Consider the following 14,960-nt stretch of genomic DNA (forward strand, 5'->3'; position numbering starts at 1 on the left):
CCAATTTTGAACTTATTATAATCTTAGAACTGTACCTCTTTACTCATCCCCTTGGTCCCCGATGCCTACAAAGGTTTGCCTGGATGTTTGCTGACAAACGTGATGTGTACAGGTTGGGAGCACATAGTGAGGATATCAGAAGACATCTCTTAGTTGCATGTCACTGTCCTCATGATCATTGTCCTGTCCCAATTAACCTACTTTTCAGTCTTTAGGGTTCTTAAGGAGGATGTGGGCTCTTGTGTTCATCATTTAAAGCCACCCCCACCCCACCCCCGCCTTATTGTAGCACTCCTCTTTACTCTAGCTCTGTTCAACAAGAACTGAAAGTCCACCTTGGTGAGGGTGGCAGCCCATACCAGACCTGAATCAGAGCTTCTCATCAGAGCTTAATTGATAATGTATCACTAAATGGTACATGTCACCTTGGTCCATCTCCTTATAATTAAGTGTCTAAATAAAGGGGTGTGTATCTGTATGTATTCTGCACTAGATTTATCTCCATAGATGCATATGTAACAGGAGGGTCACAACCTGATTTTGTGTTTCTAATGGCATAGCCCTACTAAAGTGTCCCCACTTATGCTCAAGAATTTTTAAATTTTTCATAGCTTCCCTCACTGCATTTATAGCTTGGAGCTTTTTTTACTTGCTTGTATTTCACCAGAAGTCTTATGAAAAGAGTGCAACTAAGTTTTGTAAAAGGAGGCTGCCCTAGAGGGGATTCCTCTTCCTATATATACCTGTTGGGATCTCAGATCTTTTGGATGGAGTTTGTGTCTGCTGTGGCTAGCATGGCTATGATTTTATGTTTGTAATATGTCCTGGATAGAAGAAAGCAATGATGCAGTCTCTTGAATTCTAAGAGTCCTGGCATCCAGACCAGGCAGTGATGTTTTCTCTTTCAGGATGAAAAGAATTCTTGTAGATATTTAAAGACTGACTTTCAGCATTGCTGAAGTTGTGTGGCCTCATATCAACAACTGTTGGACATTTGTAAAAATTATAGACTGTCCTAAATGACCACTATGCCTGTGCCAACATAAAACTAGAAAGACGAATCCAGTGGATTGTTAGAGGTTAAGACCCTTGCTCACTCAAAACAGATTCTTTGAAATAAGATAGGAATGTTTGTAAGATTTGGACCAGCAGAAACCCCATGACCTCATAAGTCCATGAATCTCATAGTCTATATTTGGTCTCACTCCCAAATACCTTGGATCATGTGAGCGGAGGCTGCCAAATCAGCAAATTGCAGTTTTTGTTTCTAATCCACACACTTTTTACCAGGTAAAAGAACATCATTTAAAGGGATTTTACCTCTAGCATCCACAGATGACTGGGTATTCTTGGACAGTGGGCAGGCAAGTGAATTTGCAGCCTTTTTGGTAAGTGTTGATGTTGTCATGTCAAGTTCATAGCACCCTGTGTTTCAGGACCTTCTACCACTCCCCCCTGCAGGATGCATGCCAAGCCCTTTTCTTTACTGGGCTCGTCTTCATTCACCACTCCTCAAGTTTTATTTTGCACTATGTAAACTGTGTTGTATTTCAATAAATTAAAATGCAACATTAGCAGACAAACTGAAGAAGCACAGAGACATTTCCAAGAAGTTAGGGGTGGCTTTTCCATTGTATTAGCAGATCACACCCTCTTCCAAAGCCCAAATGAAGAGATAAGTCAAAATATTCGACCCCAAACCCTCAGGACACTCTGGTCTGGCTTATATTTGGCCCTCTCTGCGGCCAGTTTGTGAGCAGCTCCGTTGGAGGGTGTGTCCCAACTTGCAGCAGCTGCCTTTGAAAGCCACGTGTCCGCTAAACGCCTACATTACATCAATAATAAGAGAAACTAAGGAGGGAATGAGAAAACGATCATTTTTCTTTTCTTCCTCAATTATTTCAGGAATAATTGATTTAATAGCTGTTTTTACTTGTATTTAATACAACTTAGGTCTTTGACATGACAGTAAAAGAGACAGGTTCGGATTCGTGAGCTCGTTAAAGCATTCTTACTAACGATGACCTCTTTGCCTTTGGTACCTCGCAGCTCCTCGGGCGCCTTCAAGAATTCTCTGTACTTGAAACCTACCCGCCGCGGAGGCGACGCCTCTCGGGAGGGGAGGGTGAAAGAAGGGGCGGGCCTATTTAAATAGCCCGAGAGACTCGTCTCTTCATTGGCTGCCAGCTTGTCGGTTACCCAGGAGGGCGGGGAGTCCCGGGGGCTGGAGTGCGGTACCTGAGCTAGACGCGCAGCAGAAAGCCCACGTTGGCCGCTGCGGGGAGCGCAGCTCCGAGAGGCGGGAGACTGCGAATCTCGGGCGCCGACGTCGCAGCAGCCGCTCCCAGCACGGGTCCCCTTCCCTCCCGTCCCCTCGGCCAGCGGGGTTTTCTGGGCAGCTGGGAGAGCACGGAACGGAAAGCAAGATCCTCGCCGCCTCCGCTTGGGGAGGCGAGAGGGGCGCGATTTTGAGGGGGAGAGACAGTGCCCAGGCGGAGGGGCGCGGAGTTTGTGAACAAGGAGGAAGTTAAGCCTCGCGGAGAAGACTGGCGTTTCGGGACGCCTTGTCGTCACAGCCTGGGCCCTGCGACGGGGGAAACTTCATCGTGGCCCTGCGAACCGGAGAGGGGCGTGCGCGGGGGATGATGCGGGACGTCGCCTCCAGCTCGTGAGAGGCCCCGCTTCCCCGCCGCCCGGGGTCCTATTCAGCCAGCAGCTCCGGAGGGCGCGGGGCAGCGCACGTGTGCGGGCAGCGAGGCCCTGGAGTGACCGCGCCGTGACCCGCCCAGGGGCTGGGGCGCCGGTTGCAGTGCAATACTGACTTGGGCACACCTGGCTTAGACTTGCGTCTCCAGAGACCCGCGCGGAGTGCGGGGCTCTAGTGATCGCCCCTTCGCCTTCCCTCCAGCCTGGGTTACTGGGGGCTCCCCGGACGACCATGAGAGATAAGGACTGAAGGCCAGGAAGGGGAAGCGAGTCCGCTGAGAGGTGGCGGGGGCTGTTCTCGCCAAGGGCCACAGCGGCCGCTCTCCAGCCTCGCACAGCCGCTCGACGCCTCGCGGGGCCCGCGGAGGCAGCCCGGCCGGGCGGGGATGCCGGGGCTGGGACGGAGGGCGCAGTGGCTGTGCTGGTGGTGGGGGCTGCTGTGCAGCTGCTGCGGGCCCCCGCCACTGCGGTCGCCCTTGTCCGCAGCCGCGGCGGCCGCTGCTGGGGGTCAACTGCCCGGGGACAGCGGGAGCCCTATCCGTGCAGAGCAGCAGCCGCCACCACCGCAGTCCTCCTCCTCCGGCTTCCTCTACCGGCGGCTCAAGACGCACGAGAAACGTGAGATGCAGAAGGAGATCCTGTCGGTGCTGGGGCTCCCACACCGCCCCAGGCCGCTGCATGGCCTTCAGCAGCCACAGCCCCCAGCGTTCCCACAGCAGCAGACGCCTCGCGGGGAGCCACCTCCAGGACGGCTAAAGTCCGCGCCCCTCTTCATGCTGGATCTGTACAACGCCCTTTCTGCAGACGACGATGAGGACGGGGCGTCGGAGGGGCACAGGCGGCACCCTGGGCCCCACGGAGGGGCCAGCTTGTCCGAGCTCCAGCAGCCATCTGCCAGCGCCGCACACACTCTCAACCACAAGAGCCTCTTGGCCCCTGGACCTGGAGGCGGCGGCGCGTCCCCACTGACAAGCCCGCAGGACAGCGCCTTCCTCAACGACGCGGACATGGTCATGAGCTTTGTGAACCTGGGTAAGAATTTGGGGTAACGTAACGACGAGAACATCTCCCTCCTTTCCAGTTTCCCAGGCCCAGGGTGGTGGTGGGTGCGAAGGGGTGGAGGAGCATGCAGATCCCGCCTGGCACTGAGGGGATGCCGGGACAAGCGGGCTGCGCTCCTGCCACCTGCGCGGCGGTAGGAGGCACGTGCGCTCCGCGCTGGTCCTGGGTCAGGCTGCGATCTGCAGCCGTGGGAGACTGGGGGCGGGACTAGGCTCGCACGGGTGCCGGGCTCCGGGAGTGTTACCCCTGGATAGCTAGTCTTCACCAGGGCCCGGGCACCTTCTGCGCTTTTCTCACTGCTGCCTGGCTGGGACCACTTTAACCCGACTCTGGCCTCCGTGGGAAGCTGAAGGCTCTTGTTTAGCGCACTTTCCCCTCCGAACTGTCTGCCTTAGGCCCCTTGACTCTTGGAGTGTCAGTTTTCCCACCGCGACTTTTAGGGAATCCGAGAGGAGTTGAGAACTTTGAAAACTTGACATGAGTGTTTTAAGAGGAATCCACAGACTTGGGAAGGTAGCGCTTTGGTTCCAAAGGAAGGTTCTGCAAGACCGCGGAGGGCTATCCGGAATCCCAGTCCAACTGGGGTCATCCAGTTGGTACCCTTGCTCACCTGCCCCCAAAGGCTAAAGCTTTAATCAAGGCTGCCAAATCTACACGGGCGAGAAAGGGTGCGGGGGTAGGGTCGGGGTTGGGCGCTGAGCTGGTCTGAGCCCGTTGCCAGGCAACGGAATGGAAATTCAAGGGCGGCTAAATCGGGCTGTGCCACAAATGTTCTGTGGCAACCCGGACAGAGTCATATCGCCTTGTTTCCCCCTTAAGTTTTCTCATCTGTAAATGTGAAGGTTGTGAGGAAGACGCTTTTGCAATCAATGCTTCTGATTTTTGCTATTCATTCAAAAACTGATTGAGTTTAGTGTGGGCAGAGGGACGTAGGGGATGCATCCTTCTCAGGGAGAACTGAGGAGGCAGCAACCACACCCCAAGTGGGTGCAGTAGCTTTGTGGGGTGAGTCTCCACGAGCATCCTGTTCTGCATGAGCATCCTGTCCCGCATGAGATGCGTGGCGATGCCCAAGGCCCCACAGTGGGTTAGCAGACACTTGGTAAAGTAGCACACAGGTTTCCAAGCCCTGTCTGAGACGTCCGCTGTTTAACTGCATTTATTTACTTGAATGATTCCCGTGTAAAATATCTGGGCGATTTCTTTGCAAGCATATCTATGATTCTCAATTCCGCTGAGCTTTGGTGGGTGGGGGTGGAGCGATAAAAAGTGAGGGGTGGGAGCGAAGGAGGAGGGGGAGGGTGAAGAGGCTGGAAGATTGGCATCCAAGTGGTGCAAAAATCCTCCTGGGAAATTCATGAAACAGAATCTCACAGGGAGTGGAAGCGCAGGGCCTGCCAATCTGGCTACTTGCACTGCCAGGAGATCTGATTGGACAAAAATTTTCACAATTTATTGGAAGCAAATCCAAGGTTGAGCCACCTCCGGGAAGCAGTCTAAGGAAACTCTCTCTCATGCCAGTCAATAAAATGTGGTGATAGGGGTTGGGATGGAATGGGGAGGGGCCGCTGAGGATTAGGGCTGTTCCTTATTCTAACTTTTCTGCTTCTTCTTACCTAATAAATTCCACCCCCTATTCTCTCACCCTCCCACCCACCCATGCCCCCATGTTTCCTGACAACTTTGGGGGAAATGTTTTATTGCCTTTTGCGGGAGTCCTAACCTGGATAAAAGTGGAGGAAGACTGGTTCCTTCACGGAGAATCATGTTACAGTCTCCGAGAAAACAGTTCCTGACCTGGGACCCTGGTTTTCAGCCTTGTGTACCCATTAGCATTGCCCCAGGGCACTTGAGGAACTCTGGGGTTCTGGAGCTGCTTCCTAGATTACTTCAGAATCTTTGAGGGTGGGGTTCAGGCATCCTCCTCCTCTTCCTACTCCTCCTCCTTCTTTTTTTCTCCCCTAAGTGCCATAGATTTTTCTAATGTGCTACCAGGGTCAAGAATCTCTGGCACAGAAGATCTTGATGTCTGAGGAAAATCTATGTATCATTCCCAGAGATGAAGAGCAAAACTTCCAAACCTCTACTGTAGACTTACCTGAGAGCTTTAAAAAATCCTAATGCCCAGGTTTTATTCCATCTCAATTCACTCAGAATGTGTGAGGGTAAAAGCCCGAATCTTTCCAGGATTCAGGAACCATTGCCTTGGGTGGTATTTGAAATTTCAAGAATGGACTTGAGGCAAGTTTGTAAAGTACAGTCATGTTTATTGTGCTTAGTGACTTCCAAATTCCTCTGGTTCCTTGCTTTTCTGACCTTTTGTGGTCTATGGGTACACACTCCTTCTGAGTCACACTGTTTGAAGCTGGTTGACAACTAGTCTTGCCAATGGGGTGGTTTAACGTAGTATCTCCTTAAGGATAGTTCCATTTTTCATAAAAGATTTTTAAAGATATGTAAGTTCCAGGAGAACTCACCAATAGTGCAATTTCAGATCCAGGGGACAGGCTGTCATGGAACTCTGACCTGAGTCCCTTATATCCCATCATTGGGCTGTGTGACTATAAGTAATACCTAATGTAGGTCTAGTCCTGGACTCCCATGTGGGTAATTAAAGAAGAAACCCTGTTTTAAGTAAGTAGAATCCAAGCTAAAAGCCATGCCACCTGCCAATCAAACAGTTCTGTTTCATCTTAATCCACTTAGTACTGAGAAGGGGAGATTATCACATTTCACAAAATGTGAAAATATCTGATACCATGACTCTGAGCAAAAGAAGGACAGTTCACTTGAAGAAAGTAATTGCTTAGTAGCGTGGATTCTCTGAATAAGGATGTGGGGAGAATTCCACAGATTTCCTGATTGGTGTCAATGTCATGTTAACTGTTATATTACAGGGCTCATCTATTAAAGAACCTGCAGAAAGACAAACGCTACAGTACTGTATTTGGAAATACTCTTATCTGCTGGGCTGAGAAAGTTGAACCCTGGAGGTATAAGGGAAAGTGTTACATAGTTGTAAACATTCCTCTTCTCTGAGACTGGAGGAATAATTTACTCATGAAATACGTTTAAAACACCCTGAGCTTTGTCATCAGCAGAACTATCAGGAAGTATGAATCAACAGGATGAATCTCTCCTAGTCCAAATGCTGGTCATTTGACCAGTTCATTGTTGTTTATATTGCCTGCTTAAAACTCCATCTGGGAGAATAGCCTGGGATGTGAGGTACAGTCCGTCTGCCACTGAGACTGGTCTACAGAGTGCCCGGGTGAGCTCGTGAACTTGCATGTAATCAGGGCCACAGATGCCATTTCTGTTTGTTTTCTGCTAAAAATGTCTTGGCAGTCTAATAAGCAAGCCTGCCAATGTGGTGACCTTGGAGAGGTGTCCTGAAATATCCTTGAGGTCCTAGCTTAAAATTCACCTTCTTAGAGAGACCTTTTTCTGCCCCTCTACATAAACTAGGGTTGCTCCATCCTGGACTTTACCACCCCAGCACCCTGTTTGTTTCCTTCCTTTTGCTGATCACAAGGAGTTTTTCTTTTTTCTTTTGGAATTTGCTTACTCATTTGTTTGTGTCACCTCTAGGTTGTCATCCTTCAAAGGCTGAAGTCTCACCAATCCACCACTATAGCCTGTGCACATAATATAATGCGGACCACGTGGCAGGTGCTTAAAAAGATTGAATTAATGAAAATGTAGGCAATACCCCATATTTTTAATACAGAAGATCTGATTCTTTAGAAATGCCATGTCTGATTTTTATTGAGTAAAAAGTTTGAAGTTCAGACATTTAGAACATTGAGGTTCATGGCATTTGATGAATATCATAATGTTCTATTAACTTGCCTCTTTTTTCATTAGATATCCAAGTGTGTATTAATTTGTTTTATGCATTACATGAGAGAGATGTAATAGTGCTTCTTTAAACCTCTGTATTTTAGACTTCACTTACTTACTTTGAATTAATGAGGTGTTGATCTCCAGATGCTAGGATTAAATGAAATGATAATAATAATAATAATAATAATAATAATAATAATAATAATACCTCCAATCATACTCAGAAAAGGGAATCAGTATGTGTTAGTACAAGTAACAAGAAACTTATTGTACTAAAAATACTGGCAATCTTCTTGACAAAATTACTCCTGGGAAACATAAATTAGAAGAAAAATTGAATACTCCCTACTCATATTTCTAGCCAGATCCACAGTACTGTCTTTCCCTCATCAACATAGGATCAGTAGGTACTATTTTTCATTTGAGCTGCCTGTCCTCAAATGAAGATTTTTATTAGCAGAAAATAAATCCATGCCTGCAAGCTACTCACAGCAAAAAAGAGTTTGGAGAATTTGTAAGAGCCCGGCTCAAAGAAGCAGTAGAAATCCTGCTGAAGAAATTTAAATGTGAAATTCAGTTTTATTCCAACAAAAAAAGTCGTACAATGTGTTCTTAAACTAAGATGAAAGGGCAAGTAGATACCATTGTTTAGACCTTAGATGGTGTTTCCTTTGGTTGTCCTTCTAAGAATGGGTACAAGTCCTTTTTTAAATGTGCTGAATCATGGTTAGTTCCTCTATTTAAGAGCTCATCTCTGATTAGCTTGGAGGAGGGCTCCCCAGGGATAAGAGAATCTAAGTGGAGAAAACAAAGTTCAGCACTTTATTTAGCATATGATAACTAAGTCACATCTCTGTGTCTTCAGAGTTTTTCTGTTTATATGTTAGATTTCATTTTTTTGGTGCTAGAGCGCATGCACACGAAGCCCAAGCTCTACCCCTGAGCTACACCTGCAGCCCCAAATCAGTATTTTACATGGATATGGGTTGGAGAGGTGAATACCTGCTGTAGGTAGTTCAGCAGACTCTAAGATAACTGCTCCAAACTCTTTGTCTCTAAGAAGCTGAGTTAGAAAAGGAAAACGAAGAGGATGCAGTTTCTTGGATAATGAATCAGCTCTTTGTAACTTTTTCACGAGAATGCTGACTTTTATACTTAGAATAAAGTCATTTTGGTTTAATTGTTCCACATTGAGCCTGATTCCCCACCTTGCTTTTCTTTCTTTTTTTTTTCTTCCTGAATTTTAGTCAATTCACCATCATTGGTGCTTCTAGCAGTAGAAAGAAAAGGAGGAGATATTTTTAAATCAGATAATTGTGTTTTTTATTAGAAACTTCCATGTGTATCTGGTTAAAAGGAGTAGAAATCAATACAGAACCTCCTACAGATATGAGCAGTCAATTTACAGCCTTCATGCTTGTAAATAGGTGTTACATATTAACTCTTCTGTCCCACCCTCAGAGGCTGCAGTCTAAGGACCCTGTGCCTGCCAGGAAGCCCGTTGCCTGGGCCTCAGACTGTCACCCAGGGGCTGGGATGGGGAACTTCAAGCACCCTCTTTTTTTGTGTTCCTTACACAGAAGCAGTGCATTCTGTTGTCCTCTTTCTTGGTTTTTGTCATGAGAGCAGAGTTAGTTTTATTTAAACACATCTCTTTTCATCATCTCCTTAACCTCCAGTTCAACACCCATCTCTGTTGATCTCTGGCCCTTTGGAAATTTGTGAGCCAAAAAATGGTCCCAGTCTCCCTTGGAATATATGAAAGTGAAGATAAAGTTGTATTGAGGAGAAGAAAAACCATCATCATGTTAATAGAACTTAGAGTTATTAAAGAACCAGGGCTATCAAGTTTTGAGAGCACCAGGAATTCTCAGAATCTGAGTTCCGTCTGCTTATCACAAGCACTAGAAATCTACCCATTGATTGCTAATCACTGAAACTTACTGGAATTTTTTTGGTTCAGCTACCAGGATCTTGAAGGTATTGTTTTCTATAGTTTCTTTTTTCAGTATAAATATTAGTATTCAGCACCCTATGGATAAAGTTAGACTCCAGGGCCTGGTTGGGAAAACAGCTAACATTCACAAGGTAGTTTTTTTTGTTTGTTTGTTTTTTTTCTGGAGAAACATGTCCAGCAACAGATAACTCATTCTGGGTTTAGTGGTTGACCTAGTTTGGGATTATTGGTGAATTTATATTGTACATAGAACTTTGAGCTTCAAAAGTTTTTGCATATCATCTAATCTTTTGTGTTTTCAGTTGAATTTGTTAGATTTATTCAGGTCACTTTCCCCTTGAAGGACCATTCACAGACCTGCCAAGAGGTCCTCGTGCATCAAGACAGTAGGGCCTTTAGTCAGGCAGGAGTGAATACTTAAGGAGTAATTACAGTAAGAGCATAGTCCTGGAAAAGAGGTGAGGAGATCTAAATCTTCTGAAATTTTGTTGTTTTTGTTAGTGGATAGCATTCTCTCCTAGCACAGTGGCTTTGAGAAAAGAAAATGCTATGTATATCTATAAACATCCTCTTGTTCAGCAGGCTGAAGTGCTGTTGACCCCAGTGAATTGTTTTCTGCTTGGAAACTGAATTGCAAACCACTGTGCTCTGTAGTGGCAATTGTTCCACTGATATCCACAGGCACCGATTCTCTTCCTGCCCTTCCCATCTCCATTATTTAAGAGATTGGGCCCATAATAGAGATGGTATCTAAATTGCATCAGGTAATTCCTTGATGGCTCCCCACGGTCTTGTTATCTCAAACGCAGTCCCAGATGACTGAGTCCAAGAATCTCTTCAAACATTTTTGCAGAATGAGGCTCTGGTTCCTGGTTCCAAGTGAGAGAGGCTTCCTGACTTTCAAGTTCATGGGCATACGCCCTTGATTGCTGATCCTGCTGGAGAGGCTGGGATTGTCCTGGGCCCGAAGAAATGTCCTTGCTCCCCAGTGTAGGTTTTGTGTTCAGATTGTTTTTCTCATCACGGGAGAGTTCTGCCCTAGAGGGGGAGGAGTGTAGATTGACAGCAGGCTGGGACAGTGATCTGGGGGGAGGGGGGAGGGGCCTCTCCAAGCTGACCTTTGTCATCCTCCAAGTTCCTTATTATCACCCTGTTACCACTTACCCTTTCACCTTGTCCTGAAAGTGACTTCCAGCCTGCAACATCTGCGTCTGTTGATTGTTGTTCCTGTGTTTACAGGCTTGTGGGTTTCCTGTACATGAACATGGGCTGGGAAAAAAAAAATTCCAATTTGTGTCTAGTCAGAGGATGCGCTGACCATGTCATCTGTGGGTGTGAGCTCTCACGTGTCCACGCGAACAGGAGATTTAAAAATAATAGTAATAATAATAATTGACTTCGCTAATTCTCTGAGACAAGTTATTTTCCCTCCCTTCTTTTAAATCCATGAGTTATATTTAGATAGTCCAAAGTCTGACTTTTGTAAATCATGAAACGAAGGACTAAAATTTTTTACTTGATTCTTTTAAAAACAGATTTTATTTGCCTACTCGCATAGCAGAATGAGTTAACAGAGAAGCTGTAGGCTTTTAAAAATTAGGTTTATTTTTGAGAGCAGTTTTAGGTTCACAGCAAAACTGGGCTGAAGTTTACAGAGGTTTCTTTTTTTGTTCTACATAGTTACACATGACAATAAAATGTGACATACATGTATGGAGTGTAACTTCTCATTCTTCTGGTTGTATATGATGTAGAATTACATTGGTCGTGCAATCATATATGCACATAGGATAGTCATGTCCGATTCATTCTGCTATCCCGAGGTCCCCTTTCATTTCCCCCACCCTTACATATGCTTAGCCTTTCCTCTTATCAACCTCTGCCACCAGAGTGGCCCATTGGTTAAAATCAGTGAACCTACATTGATACATTGTGATCACTGGGAGTCTCTCGTTTACATTAGGTTTCACTCTGGATGTTCATTCCGTGGGTTTGGACAAATGCACCCGCCCTCATAGTGTCAAACAGAGTAGTTTCACTGCCCTAAAAACCCACTGTGGAGAAGCTGTCCATTTAACAGGGAAAACCAAATCCATGAAAATATGCAGAGTTTTGGGGAAAGAATAATAAAATTCCTTTGTTGAATCATACTTTGTTTCTGGAATTTTACCCCAGTGGTATATAAAGAAGTAATTTCGATCGCCTGTGAAAATGTAGGGTCTTATTTTATAGTGCTTCTATGTGTTGACAACAAATTCATCAGAAATCCTTCTTTCTTTCTTTTTTTAAAGTCTAGGAGTTAAAAATCTTTTTTTTTCCCCCTACATACTTCCAGTGAGGTGTCTGTCACCATAGTACCTAGACAATCCCTCAGGCAGAGACATGAGTGATTAAATTTCTCCCTGGCTTGTGCCTGTTTGATCCATGCTCGGCAGGATTGGAGGGAGTAAAATAGAGAAGCCTGAAGAAGGAACAAGAATTATTGGAATTTTGTGCTTGTAAATTATTGAAATTGAGAGGGGTGGGTGTTAGGGGAACAGTTAAATATATTTCCTTCCTTTGGGAAAACTCATATCGAAATGGTGTGCCTTTAGGATGGAGAAACTTATCAAAAAAGAAAAATAAAAAATCTTACTGATCCTAGAGGCAGGATCAGGGAACTTTCAAATACTTCCTTGGAGAGATTATCGAGAACTGAGTAAAACTGAATTAATTGAGATTCCATAAATTCAGAGGTCTTTGTAAAAGAATATATAAAATAGGCTTATTTTCCTTTGAACTGTTTCCCACGTCAAAGGGTGACAAGGATTAATGGTAAACCAAAAAAGAAAATACAAGAGCATAAACAAGAAACACGGTAACTCTAAAAAGTGCTATTGAGCACATAGCTGTCGGTTCCTGTGAGATATGTTGGTGATTTGGGAGCGTTCCTGGATGAATGTCATACAGGTGAGACATTTTGTGAATTCTCCCCCTCTCTGTTAATTACCCATCATAGAGAGATCTTTTCTCACTTGCCCATCTCTTATGGAGTAGCTTGGGGCCAGGGCAGTATTAGTGAGCTTGAGAAATTCAACCTTGTCCCCTACATCTGACTTGGAATATGCTGTGGTTTAATACATCTGAGTGTTGGAAGTTTAATCAAGCAAAAAAAAAAAAAAAATGATACCTAAGGACAGGGCAAGGGCTTATGGGGGGAATCGTAAGATGGTCATAGGGGCCTTGAGGTGAAGATATTTGGTTACCTGTACTTCTCCCATAGGGCCATGGAACAAGTTTGCATTTCTAGGAGGACTATTTAGGGCAGAGCCCTCTAGCACCAACTTTGGGAACACCTCCAGCACATATGGCCCCTTAGTTACTTCATTTGCTTAATCAAAGTTGTTTGATTCTACTGTTATACACATGTGTGTCATTGTTATAAGATGTGGAGTCCAACATGGTGACAGGGATGTAGGTGGTACCCAGTGGATGTGAGTTGCTCTATTTCTTTGGCTTTCATTGCCTTCTCTCTTTTTTTCCTCTCTGTTTAACAAATTTGGCAACCTCAACACATTCATTTCCTTTTTCATATGTTCTTTACCCATAGTTTTGGTGTCTCTGTCACCAGCAGAGCAGATTATACACATTCTCATTGAGTTCTATACCACAGGAATGAGTCATCCTCCACTATTATGGTTAAGTAGTTAGATTTCTTGATGATTCTAGAAAGTGCTTAAGTACAGAGTGGAGGAAAGAGCACTTGATTACAATTCAGGAAGCATAAATTGAACCTCTAGTGGTTGTAACATCCTTTTTATAATATCTAGTTCAAAACACTCAACCAAGTTTCTAGTTCTCTTGCTTTATCTATACAATTTGAATATGTGCAATAGATCTGCATTTTCCAGAAAATGTCTCATGAACAGTGTTTTTCCAAAATGTTCTGCATAAAAAGATCACGGAAGCACTTAATATTCTATTCTTGTCTTTGAGATTTACATGTCTATCAGCATATTAGAGCTGTGAAAAGACTGGCAGGAGAGAAATTGCTAACTTGCTGTAATATTTTTCTTTGAACTTACTTTAGCTTTACAACCCCTGATTGCTGGAAGCTTCTTGGGTCAGACCTGGCCTCTCTGCCCCCATTCTGACTCTGGTTATTCTTACAGAGTATGACAGTCTGCGTTTCCAGATGCCACTGCTTTCTGTGGCTCCAGCTCTTTCTGGATGGGTCACCTGTTTCACCTTCCATTGGTGAACCCTGGGACCTCTGCCCCCCTTCCTAAGGGGGAGCATGGCTTCCTGATTATTGCTAATTCATGGGTTACCACTCCATGATCTGCTTCTCCCACTACTGTGGCACCAGCTCCCTGCGTTAAATACCCTGTGTTGGAAACACTTGCAGGGGTTTCTTTCCCCTGTTTGGACCTTGTGGTAGTCATTTTTCCATAACTCTAACAAATGTCTGAGATAACACACTTATTAAAGAGAAAAGGCTTATTTTGGCTCACAGTTTTGGAGGTCCCAGTCCGTGACTGATTGACCCTCTTGCTTTTGGCCTGTGGCAAGGCAGTGTATCGTGGTAGGGAGCACATGGTAGAGCAAAGCCACTCAGCTCATGGCTAAAAAACAAAATAGAAGAAGAGAAAAGGGATGGGGTCTGCCTATCCCCTTTAAGGGCACACTCTCAATAACCTGAAAACCTCCGACTAGACACACCTCCCAATAGTGCCAAGCTGAGACCAAGCCTTCCACACATGGGCCTTTGGGGGATATTCTAGATATAAACTATAGCAGACTCTGAAACTCTAGCCTCCTAATTGCCTGGAACACAGGTGAGAAATCCAGACAAGATAATGCTCAGAACTCAATTCTAGGGTTGTTCCTTTCTGTGTTTCTCTGAATGTTTGTTTGTTTGTTTCTTTTTTAACAGCTCTATTGAGGTATGATCAACATACAATAAGCAACTTATTGAAAGCATACAGTTCTATGAACTTTGCATGGGTAGGCATCAATGAAACCATCTCAGCAATCAAGATAGTGAACATCTCCTGAGCTATTCTAAGCAATTGTGCGTGTGAGGGCATGAGACCTTCCATCCAAACACAGAGAAGAGCTGTACAAAGTCCCAGCTTTCATCAAGTCATTGCTCTCTTGCTTTTATCTTTAAGGGCTCTGGCTGTCTTAAGAATGGAATGTGCTGTAGATGTTTGTGAATGGTTTTCTTGGATCAGAGAACCATAAGGTCAAGTATTCATGGGGTCAAGCCTGCTCTTTGCAATTGTGATTGACCCTAACTCTGTATCTCACTTTGCACATTTATTTTTGAACCAAACGACCCTGTTGGCATCTTGTTTCTAAATGTTCAAGTTGAGAAGCTTGGATTCTGTTGGAGAAGAGCACAAAG

General features: G+C 45.1%; 1 protein-coding gene across 1 annotated transcript in view; it reads left to right on the forward strand.

Annotated features, from left to right (window-relative positions):
- Nucleotides 1-2,244: 2,244 nt before the first annotated feature.
- Nucleotides 2,245-14,960, forward strand: part of Bmp6 (bone morphogenetic protein 6) — a 164,568-nt gene continuing 151,852 nt past the window's right edge. Inside the window, exon 1 of the mRNA XM_027948267.2 lies at nt 2,245-3,738. Within this exon, the coding sequence (XP_027804068.1) occupies nt 3,093-3,738 (646 nt within the window). The 5' untranslated portion in view covers nt 2,245-3,092. The remainder of the gene's footprint in view (nt 3,739-14,960) is intronic.

This window comes from Marmota flaviventris, chromosome 6 (assembly GCF_047511675.1).
Source record: "Marmota flaviventris isolate mMarFla1 chromosome 6, mMarFla1.hap1, whole genome shotgun sequence".
Taxonomy (NCBI): Eukaryota; Metazoa; Chordata; class Mammalia; order Rodentia; family Sciuridae; genus Marmota; species Marmota flaviventris.